The sequence below is a fragment of the Cydia pomonella genome, chromosome 2 (genome assembly GCF_033807575.1).
Source record: "Cydia pomonella isolate Wapato2018A chromosome 2, ilCydPomo1, whole genome shotgun sequence".
NCBI classification, from domain to species: domain Eukaryota; kingdom Metazoa; phylum Arthropoda; class Insecta; order Lepidoptera; family Tortricidae; genus Cydia; species Cydia pomonella.
The window spans coordinates 12,226,997-12,249,190 of record NC_084704.1 but is presented as its reverse complement, the minus strand read 5'-3'; the positions used below and the strand labels follow the sequence as shown (position 1 = coordinate 12,249,190).

Sequence of the window (22,194 nt, the reverse complement as noted above, 5' to 3'; positions counted from 1 at the left end):
TTTATATGGTTTTAGGAAATATTATAGCAAATCATAATATTTTGATTTGTTAATTTTGTTTTTATAAAATTTTACGTTTAAATCACGTTCAACGTTTTCTTTAAGTTTTTAAGGAAAATAGACAATAAGGAAGTAAAACTCGATATAAATATAAACCTTACAAGTGCACACTGTAAGTACAGTCATGCTATACTTCATCATATTTATCATAGCAATATTAATGGAAAAGTTATTATAACAGGACAGGAATAACTAGAAAACAGTCGAACAAAAGAGTCAACGATCCAAAATTCCAGGATTGTCAACCCTATAATCTCGCCACATGATCCAACCACAAACATAATGAATTTGTCACTCGACAGTTAATTTAGATCAGATGAACGGCCGAGCTGAGTTATTAACATAATTACAATAAATTAAGGACGTGAGCGAGTTTGTGGAAGCGGCGCCAATGAGGAAAATTAGGAGAAAAGTAACGTTATAAAGGAGCTGTAGGAACAAAAGGTTGACTCTTGCTGGATGAATGAATGAAGATCAGAAAGATTTCGTATAAAAATAATTAAGGTGTCATTAGAACAAAAGGTTTACTTTTCCGGACCATTTAAAAGAAAAGGGCCGTGATTTAAAAGATGAGTATAAAAAAGAGTTGAAAGTTTAACAAAAATAGATGACTGTCCTTTTGTTATTCAGAATTATATCAGCCGTTGCATAAAAAAGTGCTGGAGGGCGAATTACGAGATCCTTTTCAATTGTTATTGGGCACTTACACAGTCTGTTTAGAACAACTTTTTTCTTTATGTCAGGGGATCGCTTTTAAATTACTTCTGCCGTACATAAATAGCGGATCAAAAGGGATATATGAAGCAAAACTTTGTACAACATAATCAGTTAGATAAGAAAATCAGACAAGAGTATGCATGTCGGACATCCTCTGTTTAGGGTTATTACAAAAAAATAAAAATAAGTTCCCACTCTTTTGAATCCCGATTGGTTTCAATATATAGGTACCTACATATAATCATTTTGCTAAGTTCTGCCGTGCTTTTTTCACGGATTTGATAATAAGTGAACTATGGGAGTAAAACTTTAACAAAACTTGTTATGCGGACATAAAATAGTGCATACAGCCCTAAAAATATTCATGTCCATAGGGATAGGAATAGTATAGTACTTACAGCCATAAAAATATTTACATTCATAGATATTCGAATATTTTTAAGGCTATAAGCACTCTTTTTACGTCCGCTTGATAAGTTTTGTTAAAGTTTTACTCCCATAGTTCCGATCACTGATAATAACCATTGATTTTGTAGCAGGGGCTTGAGGAAAATTTACTCAAAAAGTAAATGGTGTATCTATTCGGTCTGGCGTTCCTATGTATTTTGAATTTTACACTTACGCACCCTTTCGCTATCGCGCTTAGCTTCAAAAAGTTTATGAAACTAATGCATACAACTAAAGTCTGCCAGTAACATCGTCGATTACAAAAGTAAGCTGGAGTAAGCAGAGTTAAAAAAAAAACCGGTAAATTCTATGTTTATTTTTTCTTAACACAGTGATTTGTATTAACTTGTGCAAGCCATACCTTTTATGGAAAAGATTGAAGCACTTTCAACCAAGCCCCATATAAAAACAAACCGACAAAACGAACCTTTACAACACGATTATGAACCCTTTGAAACTGTGCATACTCTTAATATCACAACGATTACCATAACAGCGTATGTAAGTATCAGATTCAGTAACATTCAGCCATTATCGGTTAACATGGGGCCTGGGTCAGTACCCTTATCAAACCTTCCTTAATTGCCCTCGGGCCACATCTTAATTAGTAACATGCCCTCGAGATGATGAACAGTAATGGTATTAATATATTCACGACGGTTTTGTATCCTTTTGGAATTACGAAAGGTGTGATATCATGTTAGTTTGAAAAGCCAAAAGAGTACGTGTCATGCATATGTCTTGGTGGGATGTAAGGACATGATTAGAAAATCTTTAAATCTGTTGAAAAAGCGGGCTTTTTGCACGTTAATATAATTCAGCGTTGATTACAATTTCGCCAGAAATATGACCACCTGATCATCGATACAAAAAGAAGAAACGTTACTCACACAATGAAAAACTAGGTTTATAGATTTTCCTTTTTTTTTAAATTAGCAAACAAATTAAAAAAAAAGTGAAACCTGTAAATCTAGAATATATTATGCTGAAGCAAAGTGATTTTGTAGTTAGTGGAAAACGTTTTCTCCCGAAATGCAATTTCATAGAAAAATCGCACAGCTATTCTTCCCTATTAAAACACCTGCCACCACGTGTTAAGGCTTGGCGATTAAAGCAAGGCTTATGCGGAAAATGAGGAGAGACAGAGACTTGTAAGGCATCGTAGTGTTTGTGTATCCTAGATATACATATACATTGTCTCATGTACACCAGTGACGAAGTAGCTGTCAGCCGTTAGTCTATGATCTGTGGCGGAAGGAGCTGGACGCGTACTTGCGTACTGGGTGTGTCCATGAGCCAGTGGTTCTCTTAGTGACTAATATACAGGAGGTATTCGTGGATAGATACTACAGCATCAAACGAAAATATGATGTAAATGTGATTTAACGCACTGACATTGAAATCAAATTAGTATCATACGTATTTTCTTTTCTGGGCATTCGATATCAATAAGAAAGCAGGGTATCGTATAAAATATAATATAATCATAAGATCTCACCTTAACTAGAATCTCCAAGGCCTCAACGTAGGATTTCTCAGTGTCGTACAACTCGACGACGACGTGTGTCCGCGTGTCCTGAAACAACATAAACCACTATTACAATCATAATAATATATGACTATTACAACTTCGTTCTTAATCATTAACATCATAAAAAATGGACTGCCACATGAAAAGTAATGCAAAATACTGGACACGCAAATTTAACAGCAGGGCCGAAGATTCGGTTGTCAAAAGGGCTATTTCCATAATTCTTCAATTTGAAATCAACCTTATCGACAGCCGACAATGTGGTACATTTTAGTTGAAAACGTCACAATTGCTTACGGTACAGCGCTCTCTACTTCAACTATGAAACTGCGACTATAATATTTTACAGTTTATATAAACAGTAATCCTGGGCTTGTACAGTTAGCATCAAATTGATAATGACGCCCAAAGTAGCCAAAGGTAGTCCGTCCTTATTTTTACAGTAACAAAAGTATGTTACGATATATTTGGCCACTTTCACCAATCAGTAATATAATACTGACTGTACTTTAAGAAGGAAAAGATATATAGGTACACATTAACTGACTAACGAAATACGTAAAAAAAAGTTTTTCTCTTCTGTTGTACCTAACTAATTTCAATTTAATTATTTTACTTTCTTCTCTCAAGAATTAGGTATGTCGATTGTTTTTAAATTTATCCCTAAATATTTATTGAACTTTTTCATTAAGTAGGTTAGTACTGCTCAGAGTTCAGCATCGCGTTTTATAAAAGGTGTAACCTGAAACCATATTAAATTTGCTAGAAACAATGGCAAAGAACGATTACAGGTTGCAAACCATTTATAAAACACGTAGATAGCAATATTCGCAGTCATTTTGGAGCTTTGGAAAGTACGTTAAACCGTTAATTAACTTGAGGGCTTTAGCCGTGAAGTCACTCATTTACACAGCCGAAGCCTAACTCATTACTGAAGAAACAAACCGAATTGGTAAGTAAATTGGCTGTTGCTTCCCCAAAGAACCAACGCTGATTGAAAACCTCGAATGACTGCCAAACAAGTAGCCACCACGTACTCGTACACCCAGCCGCAATTGCATGGCCACTTTGTGAGTTCATTCATAATGAGCCTATGCAATTGTGCACCTTGTTGTACAATTCTTCTAGGTAGGCGCCTATAATTATACAGGGCGTCCCACGGCTTTGCCACATGGAGGGGAAGTACCTTAAATACTGCAGATAGGAAAGTATACTGAAAGAAACTTCATTTTTATTTTTAAAACAATACGATCTGCATTCATAGAATTAAAAAAAAATGCCTGTCTGAACCGGGAATAGAACCCGCTAAACGTAACAAAAAACCTGTATCGCTTTTATATAGATATACAGCGATATTATCGCTGAATGTACTTTTCGCAGGCAACTAGTGTTCATCGAGACAATAGGTAATATTACGCGAAACTCTGCGTAGGGGGTGCCACTACCACAATCCATCACAATCGGCGGGTCTACCGCGAAACAAGAAAATCGAAATTTATTTATCTATCCTCTTTATCACTCTTGCAAATTCGAGCAATTCCTTTTTCGCGTTTCCCGGTAGGCCCTTTGTAAGCAAACCACCTTGATGCGTCAATGTCATATTTTATTCTCTTTGAAAACGTGTCAAAAAACAGTTTACATCAGGCACGGTATGTATAAGTTACTCTATGGTTTACGAAAGGTGCTAGTGCCGCACTCTGGCGGCAGAACATTGCAATAATACCGTAATACTCTCTATTCTAAAAACCCCAAATAAAATAGTTGTGTTGTTTTATTACAGAATTCCTAAGGCCACCTCCTGTCTTCATCGTCATGGTATGGATGGTATTATAATATTGCATTGTCATTCGACTTACATATGTGGGTATACAAATTTTCAGCTTCATTTGAAGTCGGGAAGTGGGTCAAATTTAATTTGCAAGGTTTGGCCCGTACAAACATACATAGGTACATTGCAAGTTAAATAAAAGCTTGCAAATACATAATTGCAATAATCAGCATGAAACTGATAGACACAGCCTAAACCGTTTAAGGTAGGACCTTAAAATTATTAGCATAATCTTCAAATGTTGTAATGTAATGGTTCACTATAAAAGGATATTATAAAATTAAATCAATGGGTGAACATGTTTAAGGCTTCTACGCAAAAAGTAGCGCGTGGAGGCTAGTTTAATACATATTACTATCTAGTCGTATGCAACCAAACAGGTAGTACAATTTTATTAATATCTTAATTTCCCAAATTAGTACCCAATCATTGATTAGAGTGCCTGGAACGTACTCGTTTATCGTACCTTATTTCAAGAAATTAGACGATCGATGTAGCGTGTCTAAGAATACTAACTTAATTGTCTGTGTTGGTATTTCAGAACTGGGTTGACCTTTTCTATAGTTGTGACCTAAATGTTATAATGACCAGGGCATCCAAATGTAGTAAAGTGAAGTTCAATAGAAATTTCAAATAATGTATACAAATCACTTTGGACTCATTTCTTCGTAATCGCGCACTTTTTATGGACAACCATGATTTTATCAACAGTTTATACACTTACATTTTTTATTTATATCAATTACTAGTTAAAATAAATGTTCATAATTAATATTGCATTGAAAATAACCAACGTAAAACTTTTTGGTTATACTTGTCAAATGCTAACAAAATCTGTCATATTTGTTTACATTATTTGCCATTTCTATTGACCTCCACTTTACTTAGTTTTTAGTATTCCTAGTCTTGGCACACTACGCTAAAAACGTCTGTCTCATATTTTTTTTTATTTTACGTTTTGGCACAGAATAACTAATAGCATTATTTGATAGTCTGTGTGGAAAGAGAAGAGTCGTGGAATGTAAGGGAACCCATACATTATACGACTCTTCACTTTCCGCACAGGCTCTAGTTAATTGTCGAGCTCAGTCATTCAGACAAAAATCGTCGATGCGGAACCATAGTCATGCGATATTTTTGTACTTATCAAAATCAATTGATAGTAAACATTCTACTCACAAATTCACAATCTTGACTTCTGAACAAACCTTTAAAGTAGAAAAACACAAATCCCTATTTTGGAGATCTAATGTGCTTCCAAGGCACGTGGGAAAATCATGTTATGATCGACTGCCGGTTATCAGCGGCCTCGTGCCGGATCGATAACAACTCATTACGGCTACTGGCCAGAGCTTACTATTTATTATATTTATACAATTATATACATATCGTTATGGAGTTTCTTTAAAAAAAAAATTAAGAAAATCTATGAGATTCATATCTTAGGTAAACCTACGCGTTAAGTGTTAATATTATAACTTTTCCCCAAATGATTCAGTCTGGACAGACAATCGTCATAGAAAAGGCTCTCCATACATAGCAATTCAACGCAAGAATATCGCTAGCGTTATGGGCACCTTTGCATCGTGAGCTACCAGAAGTTATATATTTGTTTTTAACATGTGTTTAAGTTGTAATGTTTTTGGATATTTTATGTGCTTAATCAGTGTTTTTCAATCAATAAAAAGTCTTCATAATAGAGTATTCAAAATGTGGTGGTGATTAATAAATGGACTACTAAACAAGTCCACTCATGTAATAATATTAATTACAGTCTTGGAAAGAATTGCGGGTAGCTGCGGGGATAAAGCTTTTATACGAAGGACGTAAATAATCGCAGGGAATTGACTAAACACAGTATATTTAATAAACACCACGTATTGACGTTTTACTAACGTCGGCCAACGTTGAACATATCTGTATCTGTATACTTCGTATCTATTTATGCACTTAACAGTACCCCTAGTGTAAATAAATTCGATTTCGAAACGTGACGTACGCGTTTGCGTTTAGTCTCATTTTGTATTGGATTTAGAAAGAGCGCGCCAAGCGGGACGTTTTGGAAACTCAAAATCCTATACAAAATGAGACTTAACGCAAACGCGTTCGTCACGTTATGATGTCGATCAAATTTATACTAGGGGTACAGATCATGACACGGGTCACACTCTTAGACATCAAGAAAGTATGGCCTTTTTTACAAGGAAGTTTCAAATATTTTTGATGTGTCGTGTATGGGTATAGATTTTTTTTAGTTTCTTTTAATGTATAGTAATAAAATCAGTTGATATTTGTGTAAGATCTAACGAGATAAAATACTGGCGTGAATAATTTATTTTGTAAGGGTGACAATGGAACTGGGTCAAGTTTTTGCCCAAATAGGGATAAATGAATATTGTTTTAGCCAAAACGATTTGGAAGTACTCGGTCCTTGTGAAAAATAATGTTTGTTTATGGCTTACGATGAAAAACGATTTATTGAAAACTTTTTAAACAGCAGCTTTATCAAAGTAATTAAATTATACCTACAGCTTACAAAATATACCAATGTTTAAAGTCCCATATAATACACCTTATAATTTTGAGTAAAATGGTTGCTACAAACGGACAGATGGACACGACGAACTATAAGGATCTCATTTTTGCCATGTTTTGAATACGGAATCCTAAAACTCAACATTGATATAACAACCTATGTTGCTTTCCCAGTAACTTAAAATCATGAAATATGACAAGAAAATGTCTTATAGCGCAAGCAAAGGAAAAAATAGAAAACGGTACATTGACATACCTGGTTTTTTTTTATATCAAAGTTATATTTGCAATTAGTAGTCATGCCGGTGTATGTGGCAGTGTGCCAGGACAACTGCAAAGTTAAGTTAGTACATTAATCGTAGCCACAATTCGCATTAGTAAATTTCAGAAAGTGCTATTTGTATTCGTATATTCGTATTCGTAAAAGTACTATTCGTTTCTTTACTAGTCTAGTCTTCTATCTACCCTCTTATAAAACGGAAGGGCTCCTCTTTTCAAATAACATACATACCAAATTCCGTACCTCAGTTTTTGATATGTCATGTCGGATGAAAAAAAGCGCACTGCTTGACTGATGGTAAGCAGATTGCGTAGCTAATGATGCAGCTTCTGCGGTGCCAAGTAGCTTTGTTTGACGTTCATAAGCGCATTGTAATATGCCTACTTAAAAAATAAACTAGGTATCTTATCTTTATCACTGGCATTTCCGGACTCTTAAAAATCTATAAAGAGCCCTTTTTTAAAGAACCCATAAAATATTTCCTCAAGAAAACCCCAGCAAAGAGTTCATTCAACTTACGTTAAGCTTATTAGTCCAGTTAGCTGTCCCTTTCACTCTTTATCACCGTCTGTCATGAGATATTATTATAAGCCATTAAAGAGAGATGAATACATTTAGTATAAAAAAAATCCATTATTTTCAATATTTCTTTCCTTTTATTTCACTTGAACAAATAAGTTAAAATGTTGACCTCGTACGAAATGTTAAAAGAAAGCTTGTGAAAAAGGTCAGTCGCTTAATTTAAGCGTTGGTAAATCCGCAATGCGAGTCTCAACATTTCCGTAAGCCTACTGAAGGTCGCATGTTTACATAAGGATCACAATTCTACCGTAACCCGAAAACTAGGCGGTGGATTAAGACTTATTTCAGGTTCTTGTCGAAATGTATTTGGGTACAGAGACGTACCGAGAGTAATATTATTTATATATAGATTGTATTCCTTGTATCTAAATATGCCTCCCAGTGACTAACCACCTGTGCCACAACCTTGTAGAGATGAAAGATTTCAAAGATTCGGTAATTTTTTACTTTTTTGCCAGTACATATGATATTGAGAACAAATATGTCAATCTATTTCGGGAATTATATAGGCGTAGATATGTTTTCGGGCAGGTTAACCAAACATAAAATTGTGCAGTGTGGTTAGTTTCGCCTTAGTAGTCTGAGTAGTAGAGTTTTAAGGATTTTACCTTTAAGTGCCTCTTGTCGTAAATCCTAAAAGTTATAGCTTTGTTGTTAATGATAATAATGGTGCAAGTGCGGTAATGTCATTTTTCACGCGAAGCGTCTCGAGAGATTCTTCACGAGCCATTAGGCGGCTGAAAACCCTCCGGGACGAATAAAACACACTTCCGCACATATATCAAACTTCATATATGTATGTAGCTATGTCATAAATATCAAATGGCATAATAAAAAACATCATCATTATTTACACTCTTCGGTATGGCTAAAAAATAAATTAACCCATTGCATTACTTGACTATTTTTATGTACATATTAATTAAAAGGCTGCCTCAAGTAGGTATCTTTTATACAAGCTGGATATCCCGTTTAACCCATACTCTTCAGGAGCAAGATTTGACAAGTGACTCGTTATCTTAGGTCCGCTTCTTTTTGCGGGTGATTCTGTTGCGAGTGACTGATAGAACGTTGTATTCCCTCGAAAGCAGCTGTTGAGGTACTTTCAGGAGAAACAATCCGTAGAAGGAGATGCAAAATAAAACAATGACATAACCGTAGCCACGAAATGGTTACGCCTCAGCTCTCAGCATGGTGCTGGAATATTTTTCCGCCGGAGCCACAGACTGTGACTGACGCACAGGCTAGGATATAGAATAAAATAATCATTCAAGGTTTTATTATTACGGCTGAGAGCAACCTAGACATATCATATCATAGACGGAAAATAAAAGCTGCTTGGTTTATCTTAAATTAAATATTTCTCCGTCATTTCCACGTTCCGGGTTATGGGTTTCGTTTATACGAATGGGTAACGACCAGGCCAAATGGTGGAACCATACTTTCCCGGACCCGTAAATGCCTCGAGGGCGCGTTTTATATAAGGGACACTGATGACAGCCGAAAGGAACCAATCCTTGCCTTGTGAATCATCGAGTTATACAAAGGGGTTTATTAAAATAGATGGAAACATTACGATGAAATATATTTTATTCATTTATTATTCACTCATATGTGGGGATTTAGCATCATGCGTTTTTTAGTTTCCATAGCAGCAATAGTAATACGAGTAAGTAGTCAATTTAAGAGTCCCCGGCAAGCTCGGCCGAATTTCACCTTCCCGTATAAACAGAGTTTCGTTCTCATTTTAAAACTACTTGTTGAATTGTAAACAAACTTTGCACATACAATGACATGAGGAGTGACATCTAGTACTGTAATTAGTTTATATAGCTCCAGTTTATAAAACAAACGAAATAGAGCAAAAATAAGTTTTGTATATAAAATATAATTTCGCTGTTTTTTTTTTAACTATGGTATCTGAAGCTACATAAACTAATTATAGGTCTAGATATGCCTTATCCTATTGTAAGTACAAAGTTTCAGAGGCAACTAGCTATTCGTTTTGTAATGAGAGCTTAACTACCTTTGTATGGTGAAACGAGCCTGCTTAAACTTTCAATCTACGTTGGATGATAGATAAAGCTCACTAAAAAATGGTGCATGGAATCGTAAAACGCTCATCCTTATCAGAAGGTCCACCCGAAGGGACATTACAATTATAACGTTAGGGTTTTTTATTTTTCACATTTGAAAATCGGTGAATGCTGGTTTCCCCGATCAATATGATTATTCTACGACGTATTTCCCACAATACAAAAGTAATGCGCATCGGTTAGTCGATGAAAGATGTACTAAGAACGAGCAATGAACCCAATACACATTGGTAACTTTAGCAAAATCTTATTTCTTGTGACATATTTATACTGAAATCCACCTTATTATAACTACGCAAGCTTTGAACTCCCAAAGATTCGTAGGAAGAGAATAGGAGGTGTAACAAAATGTTTTTGTATAACTATCGCATACTCGTATTTGATGCAGACATAATAATCCAAAAAGCACTTTATGACGATTACGTAAAGTCTTTGTTTTAGATGTGCAAATCATTATCATGCGAGTACGTGAGTGTTGCAGGCACATAATTGTATATTGTTTAGTTAGTATGGCGAAAGCTGTAGGTATTTTTGATTCAAGGGCATTGAGCAATGTTTTCAACCTTAACCGGGTTTTAAATTGACGGCTTGTTTTCTGGGTACTGTCAGTTTTTGACTAAATATGTTATTTATAGTAGAACTTCTTAACAGTATTTAGAAGTCCCTACATAACCTTTCAAAAGCCCCCAAGTGTCATGGACTTACCCAATGTACTCCTAAAGAGACTTCTGAAGTGGACTTGTTTTGACTGAAATAATCATCATCTTATTCAACCCGTTACCCGCCACTACTAAGAATTATGTTATATTGCTGGACTCCTGTTAGGTACCCACAAACGTCATCCCGAGCCGCCGCGAGCAGTCCCGCTGACAAAAGTGACCCGCACTTTTCCAAATGCCGTCAACTTCGCTGGCTGATAAATATGAGGGTGGGAGAGCAATGATATTATATAAGAATATAACTATAGATAGGTTATACTCATACATATGGAGCACAAAAAAAAACTTCCATAATTATATATATACGTACGAAAAAAAACGGCCTTTTTTCATTAATTCATCTTTGCCATACTCGTTGTTAAACATAAGCGTGTCTCTTTCTCTTTCGGTGTGCGGGGGCTTCGTAGCACGCACACATTTCCTAAGCGCGACTAAAAGCAACTTGTACAATTTGTACAAGGTAAGCACTTCAATTTTGGAACGCCTATCCTTTAGGTGTTCACTCGGACTGATTTCTTTTAAATTTGTCAAAATACCGACTAAAAACGCGCGAAGCGATAATCAATAAATCCGGTAATTTCCAGAGACATGATGACCGTTACCAACTTTACGAGTAAGTGCACCCTTGGCCTGGTTACGAAGAATTTATGCTCACACGCACATTTAAAATATTATTTCCTTTTAATCGGAATTCGTACTTGAGGAAGACTTTATGATTTTTTCTCTCTGATCGACGTTGTATGTATGTCTGTTTCTAGTTAGGCTTTGCAGCTCAACAGGCTTGTCAAATAATGGTACCTAATATACAAGATCTAACAAAAATAATAGGTATTTAATTTTAATTATTTAATAATTTTAGACGCGAAAAATTTTTTGGCCTTTGTATGAAGGGTCTGCCTTGTCAACCTGCCCCATAGATCTTGTTTTGCGTAAAAAAATGTTTTCTTTTACTTTTTCCTAATCAAAGCACGATACTGAATATGCCCCTAAATGGATCCCCACTATTTTTGTTACACCCTGTAAGTGCTGTAAGATTTATCTGAATTAGAGAAGTGACGTAACTGTATTAACATATATCGCCACTTGTCAATTTTATTGTACCTTAAAGTTTCATTAATTCTTAATCTTAAATGACATTAAAATAAAGATTCACTGACAGAAAATCGCTGCCCCTAACCTTAAGATTAATAAAACTGTATTTACCTGTTATTCTTATAGTTTACTTACATATTTCCTTTTCCAAAATGGTACCTAAATTCAATCCCAAACAACAACGGACAACGCACTGTCGGGTTCTGTGTATTCAGGACATCCTACGACATATGTTATTTATATGTCAAAGGGATCTCCATTTTTGAGAAAAGCATTACATTTAATCTTAGACGGCTTACTCGTACTTCGGTACAATCTCTGTACATTATTCACGGGTCGCATTCTCCTAAACCACCATTTGGTGCGTTTACATGAGCTTAATGCCTACTTTTAGTACTAAGCACAATCACTAATGCTACTCGTAGGTAAACAGCTAATACCTTAACTTAAGTAGTGTTTATTAGCAGTGTAACTGCTAGGGCAAGCAAGCGTCAGATGGCAAGAGGTGCTAAACTTAATACAAGTATCTATTTACTGCCATCATATTGATATATGTACTTTGTCCCAAGTATAGTAGTCTGAATTGGCTCATCAAATGTTATTAATTACAAAAGACATGTTACTAGTGTGTGAATTGCTGATTATGATTTGTAAATGTGGCCAAGTACCTACCTAAATGCCAAATGTGTAATAATCACACCAGACAAAGTGCGGCAAAATTTAAGCTAAGTAAGTAATATGACATCGACTGTGAAAACTATTGATGTGATCGACAAGGAGGGAGGTAGCACATATTAAACACTAAATATTATTAACACCAGTTTTAGAGTATGGTGCACCTTGCATTATAGTTTAATGGCGTTATAATATTAATCAGACATACTCATCTGGTGTAAACCTAGCATTAATGAAGGGATATCTGCTCATCAGCATTGGGGTCGAGCGGAACTACCGAACTGTGTAGCCCGATAGGCCTATGCTACGTGGATCGGAACATATTTAAATCCGGATGGCAAACCTCTGCACTCTGTTAAACAAAATGTGTTCGTGTCATTCATGATGACGCGCAGATTAGTCAAATCTAACAATCTAACCTTTAATAACATGACAAATCGAGTCAAGGCACGCGTCTTCGTCAATGACACGATCTTATATCTAAGCATTCACCATTGAATAAATAATGTCAGTTTCATGACATATAATTAAGTCATCCTTTACCAAGTACATGCCTGGAAACGAAATCGCAGCTCACAGCGATTCGAACGGGAATCATACCAATGGAATTTGGACGTCGGCGTTTAGGGTAATAATAAAATATTGGCAATTTTTGGAGCGTGTCGATAACCGAGCTATACGAAAAAAATCTATAAACAGCTTTTTAACGCCATATCCTCAGTTCATCTAAAGGATCGCATTCATAATTTATGGAATTCATTATCGCGGTTCTTTCTTCCACTCTGTAAATATGTAAAACAAAATTGAACTGAAATTCTGACATTATATTGATAACCAAATTAAAAAGGTTCTTATTAAAATAGGACTGAATAATAATCCCTCAAGACAGTAATTATCATGTTTAAGCGGAGTTCTGCTATAGTATTTTATGCTACAGTTGTATAAGAAGGGTCAAAAAAGGCGAGTGGCGTGAGTTACAATGTGAGCCGGAGCCGAAGGCGTAGGCGAACATTGTAAAGGAATACGCCACGAGAATTTTTTGACCTACTTATACAACGTTGCATACAATATTTTTCCTACGAGTCAACAAAAATAAATGAAATAAATCTTAATTTATGTAAACAAATTACAGCAAAAGTATATAGCCAAAACGCGCGAGCATACCTTGTTACGCGCCCGGCCCGCCCCGGGCCGCGGCCGGCCGGTCGGCGACACCTCCTCGTAACTCATGAGGCCCTGGTACTTGCTACTTGCTAAATTAATTTTTTGGACAGTTTTTTCTCAATTTTGGCCACCATAGCCTACGCAGACTAACAAGCAACGCTAAGCGGTCTTCGTAGTCTATGGGTGTTGCTATATTACGGGTGTCACATGCGTGTTTCTGACTTATGAAGTAATTATTTTTACAATGCAACCAAATGAATATTTTGTAAGTTGGCATCAATGCACTTAGTTTAAAACTGTATTCGTTTTGGTTTTGTTAGGTTGGTAGCCATTAATCGCAGTAACATTATAGCTTATAAAAGCACAAGAGCTTTTATGAGGAATAGACAATATAGACTTTTCTTGAAATCTTTTATGTATGTTCTTATATTCGTGTTAATGAATGCATAAATGACAGATAACAGTAGAGGAGTAGGAAAAAGGACTAAAAACTTACTTACTTACTTAAAAGTTACTTAAAAAAGCGGCCAAGTGCGAGTCGATATTTCTTTTAGATTTTTCATTCTGTTTCACTCGCCCATGAAGGGTTCTGTACCATTTATGACGTATTAAAAAAACTACTTACTAGGTCTCGTTCAAACCAATTTTCGGTGGAAGTTTGCATGGTAATGTACATCATATATTTTTTTTAGGTTTATCATTCTTTTATTTTAGAAGTCACAGGGGGGGGACACACACATTTTACCACTTTGGAAGTGTCTCTCGCGCAAACTATTCAGTTTAGAATAAAATGATATTAGAAACCTCAATATCATTTTTGAAGACCTATCCACAGATACCCCACACGTATGGGTTTGATGAAAAAAGATTTTTTGAGTTTCAGTTCTAAGTATGGGGAACCCCCAAAATTTATTGTTTTTTTTTTTTCTATTTTTGTGTGAAAATCTTAATGCGGTTCATAGAATACATCATCATCACATAGTTTCGGAAAAAAGTGGCTGTGACATAATCGGACAGACAGACGGACATGACGAATCTATAAGGGTTCCGTTTTTTGCCATTTGGCTACGGAACCCTAAAATACACTACACTAATATGCGAGTATGAGCAATATTCATAGAAAGTAAGTTACGCACAAGCTAGTGAATATAAAATATCAGTGTCAAACTGGTGGTAGCCGTACTTGTAATAGCAGGTAAATGATTAACGAGTGGTCTTCACAGATATCTGGAGGCATGGTAGTGCCCCCGCCAAGACGAGTCAAGTGACTACATATCTTTTCTCGAAGCTCATCGTCGTTTTTTTGAACCCTCATAACTTGGGGTTGGTTGTCCCAGATAAACAAGATTCCAACATGTCAATAGTGGACCTATTAAACTTAAAAAGTTTTAATTGCAAAGTTCTTATACTTTAGATTTTATTGATATCTAAAAAACGATTTCGTCATTGGCTCACCCACTCATTCACTGATGATCATCAAAACTCTTAAGGTATTTCCTGAAGACCCAGAAAGCTGAAATTTGGTATGTAAGTTAATATTAGTATACAAACAACAAAAAAATTCTAGAACTTAAAACTTTTACCCCCCAACCGCGGACCCCCCAAATTTGTATGAGGACTCCGCAAATTTTGATGCTAGAAGCCTGAAAATTGATATATGGACTCCTTGCTATAAATAATATAATAAATATTTCAGGATTTTTAGTAAACCACCCCTACCCTTTAAATTAGAGGCTGGAAGATTATCATAAGCAACTTACATAGAGAAGTGAAATCCCACAAAAAACATTTTCATGTAAAATGTTGCCAAGTCGAAACCATAAAGGCTCGCACTTTCAAAAAGTTATCGGTACCCCTAGTGTAACTAAATTCGATTTTGAAACTTGACGTACGCGTTTGCGTTTAGTCTCATTTTGTATTGGATTTAGGAAGAGCGCGCCAAGCGGGACGTTTTGGAACCTCAAAATCCTATACAAAATGAGACTTAACGCAAACGCGTTCGTCACGTTATGATGTCGATCAAAGTTACACTAGGGGTACAGATCTCATTTCGCTACCATCACACGGGAGTTACGTGAAAAATGTATTCACTGTTCATTACTTTTCTGTTATATTACAATAATAGTTCTTGTAGTAATGAAATGACCTAGCCACATATTTTGACTAAGGTGTAGAGTTTGTGAAGTAAGGGCTTGTAGAGTTAGAAGCTTGGCTCTACATGAGATCTGATAACTTTTTGACAGTGCAAGCCTTGTGGTTTCGACTTGGCAACATTTTACATGTTTTTGGTGGGATTAACTTTACATTAATGCAATAAAGTTAAGATAAATAATGGACACGTAGGAGATTAAGGCAAAGTGCGAAGCGTTAAGGGAAACCTTTGGCCTAACTTCGTTACTTTGTAACATTGAACCAGTTGTATAAGTATATCACCTAAGCATCGGAAGGGTCGAAAAAGATCAACGATCTGTAATACCGTTGTTGTGAATATAATTAAGACAGGACTTCGTCTGTGTTTGTAGACTTCTAGCGAATGAATCGCACTTTCACCAATATTGCGCGTTAATAGTACATGGTGCAACGAGGGGGGTAAGTGAAATTTTGGATACGAGAATTACAGACCCGAGTTTGCAATATTCTTACCCCCAAAGTTACACACAATGTTTTTCATCACACTTGGCAAGAAAAATAATAATTTTAAGCGAAATAATTCTTAAATACGGTGATATATCAAACATTCGTCCGCCATTTTGTAATTTCTTGATTGGTTAGGCATCGAAGGCACAGACCTATTCCGCATTCAGCCACGACTGAAAATTATGTAAAAAAAAATTAAACGGCTGTTAAATTACATAATTAAATAATTTTAAACATAAACAAAATTATTAAATTATAAACGTCAGTATTTTAAAAATAAACTCATTTATGCTACTTGTTTTGTATGAATAAATGACATAATTAAAATAAAAAAGCTAGAACTCCCTAGGGAGTTATAGCTTTTTTTTCACAATCCATAACTCCCGCGGGAACAAAATAGGCCTTTGTCCTTCAGTACACCTGCATGAAATAAGATCTTTTTCGAGCAAGTGTGATGAAAAGAACTTTATGTATAAAATACAGAGCATGGCAGTGTCACATCCAAAGTTAAAGTAAGCATTAATATAGGTAAGAACACGACTTAACATTATATCAATAAGGTCCTTTACACATAATAACGGGGCTTCTATCGATATCTTAAACTGTCCATTTTAATATAAATTAATATTTACCAACATAAACACTTAAAATTAAGCCTGATTGAGCGGACGCGCGCGCCCAGGTATTTTCAGGGGAACACAGGAAAACGCAGTACATGCGCTGTCTGTACAGATTTTAAATCTATGGTAACATTGTAAGTACGCTGAAACAATGTTGGCGACAAAGCGGAACTCTCATTTACGACGCCGTAATCGATCCTTTATTTTATTACAACTGTAAAATTCAGCGTCGAACGATCCGAATGAGCTCGCCGTTATTAGAGTTGTTTTGGCATAATTGGATTGTTTGTTTTGTTCTACAATATGGTTGAAAGACCTTTTCTCCTTAAATTCACACAAAGATGAATAATTGTTTTGTGGGAGAGTATCTTTTAAGGATAGCTATAGCGATTATTGTTTTACCCTTTAGCCATTAAACATATTTTGTACAAGTATGTCTTATACCTTTAAACGAGCAATTCTTGTATATATATTATATAAATATATATATTTCTGTGATCCCGGAAACGGCTCTAACGATTTCGCTGAAATTTGGTATATGGGGGTTTTTGGGGGTATACAATCTATCTAGATTAGTCTTATGTTTGGGAAAACGCGTGTTTTCGAGTTTTCATGCGTTTTTCTTTCGACGCAGAATATGGTCGCTAATTTCGTGTTGCCGGCCACTGTCCGTCTGGTCCAGCGGGTTAAGACGCGGACTGCTAAACGAGTGTTACGGGTTCGAATCTCGCCCGGTGACTAACTTTTGTTTTTTTTTTTACATGTTCAAGTTTATATATAGACAAGTTTAATTTAGTAAAAAAATGTAGTTAAGATTATCACCTATTGACCACCATATTACAATAAATAGTTATAACCGAGCAAAGCTCGGTCGCCCAGGTACTATTATTTATATTTCTTTCCTATTACGGAACAATGGTATTCCAGACCTTTGGGAGGCGTGGGAGAAACCTAAGCCAACATGTGTTTTGACATTATTGACACTTTAATGAGATACACTGAGCTTTAATGACATGATGAGGTACACTGAGCGCGGATGCTGTCGTTGCCCGTGGGTTGGGACGCACGCAGAGATAGCACCCGCCACCGCTAGGATGGAAAGACTATTGGAAGTTGATGAAATATAAAATTAACTGGGCTATTGGGTGAAAGCGATGGACTAAGTACTAGGCTATGGGATAAAGAACCGGACGCCAGCCTAAAAAAACGGTATACAATTTTAGATACTCGTAATATAATATTGTTGATAAAGTATTCGGTGAAATTATACGCGGTATAAAATGTCAAATATAATTATTACTAATAATACAATGTATTGTAGCAGATACTTTTGGTACAGGACACAAAATTGGCAAACAGAGAGACAACCTGATTAGAATATACCTATCTCGACGAGGTGAATAAATTTTCAAATCCATGCAAATAATAAATATTTTTATACATTATTTAGGTGAGTTTGCAATATTTAATGCGGGTATAACCGAGACGGGGAAAAAGCATGATTTATGAACAAACGTCAGCGGCATCGAAATAATATTAGGTATCAGCTATTTATTATTCGATGAGGAAAAGAAATACGCGTAGGGACTTTCACAAGATCGCATTTGCTCGAGTGAATTTTTGCAAAATCAGCCTTACTCTGTGCGAAATACCGACCATTTTCCAATATAAATAAATGTCGAAATGGTGAGCATCAATTTGCTCGTGCCACACCATCTTTATTAGCCATCTCAATTACGCTTTTTGTTCATGATTGTTTCTTTCGGGTACTATATATGTCCACGTGTCTTCTTTAAGGTGCAGTAGTTTCAGAAAACGGATTTTATAAAAGGTCGTAGCGGTTTTTTGGGTCAAAATACGGCTTCCATAAATTTAATTAGCGATTTTGAGGCCTTTCTCGAGTTTTTGACTTGCGCTCTATAGAAAAAAAATCACGAAAATAGGTCTAAAATGCTATTTTAGAATTTGTAAGAAATTATGCATAAAAGCTAAAAATATGAAAACTGCTTCTAAATATCTACAAAATCATGTTTAAAGGAATATATTGAATACTGTTTTTTTTATTTAAACGAACAAAAAATTCAATTAAAAACATGATATCTGCGCTTCCGGGCACGCACTTCCATCTCGCGCAAGCTTACGATCAGTCAGAGTGAAAGAACACAAACTCACTAGGCCTTAATAACGATCTCAAACTGAGGGTTACTTGCCAATGGTTGCTTTATCAAGTCCGAGTCATTTCGCTTGCTTGGGGCTTGAGTCAAGTTTTAGTGGAAATTTATGGCGTTATTGGTGGTGGTGGTGGTTACAGGTGTAAGCTCCATCCAATGTACATATAACCTAGCCCTTTAACGGTCAGACAAGTATCAGAAATTACGGAAAATTGAACCCTGTTATATTGAAATGAAGTTTAAAATCATTGTTAGGGGGTGGTCATTTTTGCCATATAAAATCGAAGCTTGCCCGTTAAAGGGTTTGTCATTAATCTGTTATTAACCGACTTCATTTTGTAACTTAAGTATTTGTAAAAATGGATTTAAAATAATTAACTAATTTAAATATGTAAAATTGTATGAATATGAAGGTTAGGCATTCAAATGCGAGATTAGTCTCTTTCCGAGACAAAGATGTCAAGTTCGGAGACAACTTGGATTTTCCGGTCACTTGGCAACCCTACTCAACGTAAAGTTTTATCTAGGTACGTGTCAAGCTCGTCTTTGTTATATTCGTGGGCGCGTGTAGACTAAAAAAGTATGCATCGCAACTGACTGGTTCTTTTATTGTTATCACCAGGCCTCGGAGTATTTTTAGCACGGTAAGACTAAGGAGAGCTATGGAGTCTTTGTTAACATTAAAATTAAATTCATACTCATACTCATCCTCATTAATTAAGTTCGTCCGAATCGTTTTATAAATACTTAGACTACTTATATGTAATTAATTCTGTTTACATATATTTAATTAAATGTTATATTATAAAAAAGTAATAATATGTATGTGTGTATGTTAATATTATTATATTACCCATATTGCAGTGTCATCGCTCCAATATTTTATTTAAGTACTTAACGTACCTACATACTATAATTACTGTTAAGATAAGGAACTATACGTTGTCACTAGCCGCTTTAGATAATGCACTTAATGACATCATATGTCATGTATCAACATATTAAGACGTATGATTTGTTACTTCAATATATTCATTTAAGGCAAATTTCGGAATAAATTGCTGATTCTATGGATATTGATTGTTAATTCTATGGGGTTGTTTACCTTCATATTATTTGTTACTCGTCAATGAAGATGGTGGTGTATTTTTTATAGCTATTATTTATTTTATGAACTAAATTAATGAGGATGAGTATGAGTATGAACTTAATTTTAATGTTAACAAAGACTCCATAGCTCTCTTTAGTCTTACCGTGCTAAAAATACTCCGAGGCCTGGTTATCACTTCGTACGTACATAAAAAAGATACTTGTCTAAAAATGTTCTAAAATACAGAAAACTATCGTTATCTATAGTAGGTCCACGGATACCTACGGAAATTGATACACAAAATAATCCTTTTCATTGCTCAGGAGTGTTTTATGTCCCGATTAATTTTCTTAAAAAATTGATTTGATGGTATGGCGTAACTTTCAAGATCATTTGAGAAGGACCGAACATTATTATTTTAACGAGTTAGAAGGGATGTAAAATCAAATCTACTGAATTCATTGATAGTAGATATTGGTTCTTAATCTATTTTTGATTTCGAAATACCTACTAAAATGTTTCTTAACTTCAGTCTCGGTAGCGACAAACATCGCTCCGGTTTCATATTTACCTTCTAAGAAACATCTGGGTTTTATAAACAGAGTTTAGTGGCACGAGTGCTGCGACATAAACATCTGTGCCCGTGACAATAAAAAGTTCTCTGATGACCTTGACACAGTGACCTATTTGGAGGTGACCGCCACTGCTGTCTATCTCTGAGCCAAATGTTGCGCGTACGCTACGAGCTTTACTGCAGTAGGTCCAGAAAAAGGATTTTCTAAAAGTCAGAGCGCTTTTTTAGATTTTAATACGGCTGTCATAAATTAATCAATTAGCAATCTTGGGGCTTTTTTGAGGGAATCCTTTTTGACGTGAGTTTTTGACTTTCGCTTGATAGAAAAAAGTCACGACCATAGGTCAAAAATGCACTTAGAAAATTTGTAACAAATTATGCACAACAGCTAAACATTTAAAAAAATTGCTTCTCAAAAGCGGCAATATCATATATATCATTTGAGGGAACATATCGATTACTTTTTATTTATTTAAATGAACAAACAATTAAAATTATAAAACATCTTGCTCACGCTTAAGCTCAGTGAGAATGAGAGAAGAACACGAACTTACTGGGCCTTAAGAAGATAGGCGATCTTCGAGCATTTAAAAATCTAGGTATGAGGTAAGGTAGTTGTAAGGTAGTGCTCGTCAGTGTCCGATCAGTAAATGAGTACATGTCATCTTTAAACTTACGTCACTGCCAATAGACGTTACAACAGGGTGTCAACAACTGGGTATTAGTATGTCGATCACTACGTTAACCTTATTTATTGATTCCAACGAGGGTGTGGGGTGTTAGGGTCGGCAACGCGCATGTAACATCTCTACGGTAACTGCTTATCATCAAGCGGGCCGTATACTTGTTTGCCACCACGTTGTATAAAAAAAATTAACTCCCTTGGCAAGGCTGGCTTCTTTACAGTACCTAACTAAGGGAAATAAAGGGAAAGATGTACTTATAGACAGACAAAGTTTGTGTGCGTTAGTGTGTACATCTATCACTCCTAAACAATGTGATCAGGTAACAGGGGATAATTTCTATATATAACAGAGGACACACATGCATTTGAAATTATATTTAGATCAAGTTCTTATATACCTATATCTCTACTAGTTACGGGAGCCACGTTGGGGCCACGAAATTTAGGGCTACGAGAGAAGATACGAAACTAAAGTACTGACATGTTTAGAGATAACCGATGCAGGTAGCTCTCTGTGGTATTTCTTTGACCACTCCGAGCTCTCGCCGTCCGAATCCAACACGTGGAAGGACGAGCTGAAGGACCCTGGACTCGAGTCGTTCAGCCTGTTTCAGACAGTCGCGTCTGATCAGATTCCTGATACCTTGTCATGGAATTCTACCGGGGAAGAAACGAAATCGATGTACAAAAT

The 22,194-nt window shown here is 35.7% G+C and overlaps 1 protein-coding gene across 3 annotated transcripts in view; it reads right to left on the bottom strand.

Moving 5' to 3' along the window:
- LOC133534402 (rho guanine nucleotide exchange factor 17) overlaps positions 1 to 22,194 on the bottom strand; it is a 197,358-nt gene that overhangs the window by 34,540 nt on the left and 140,624 nt on the right. For all 3 annotated transcript variants that reach the window (XM_061873494.1, XM_061873491.1, XM_061873493.1), the window contains exon 4: positions 2,723 to 2,800. In XM_061873494.1, the coding sequence (XP_061729478.1) occupies positions 2,723 to 2,800 (78 nt within the window). The remainder of the gene's footprint in view (positions 1 to 2,722; positions 2,801 to 22,194) is intronic.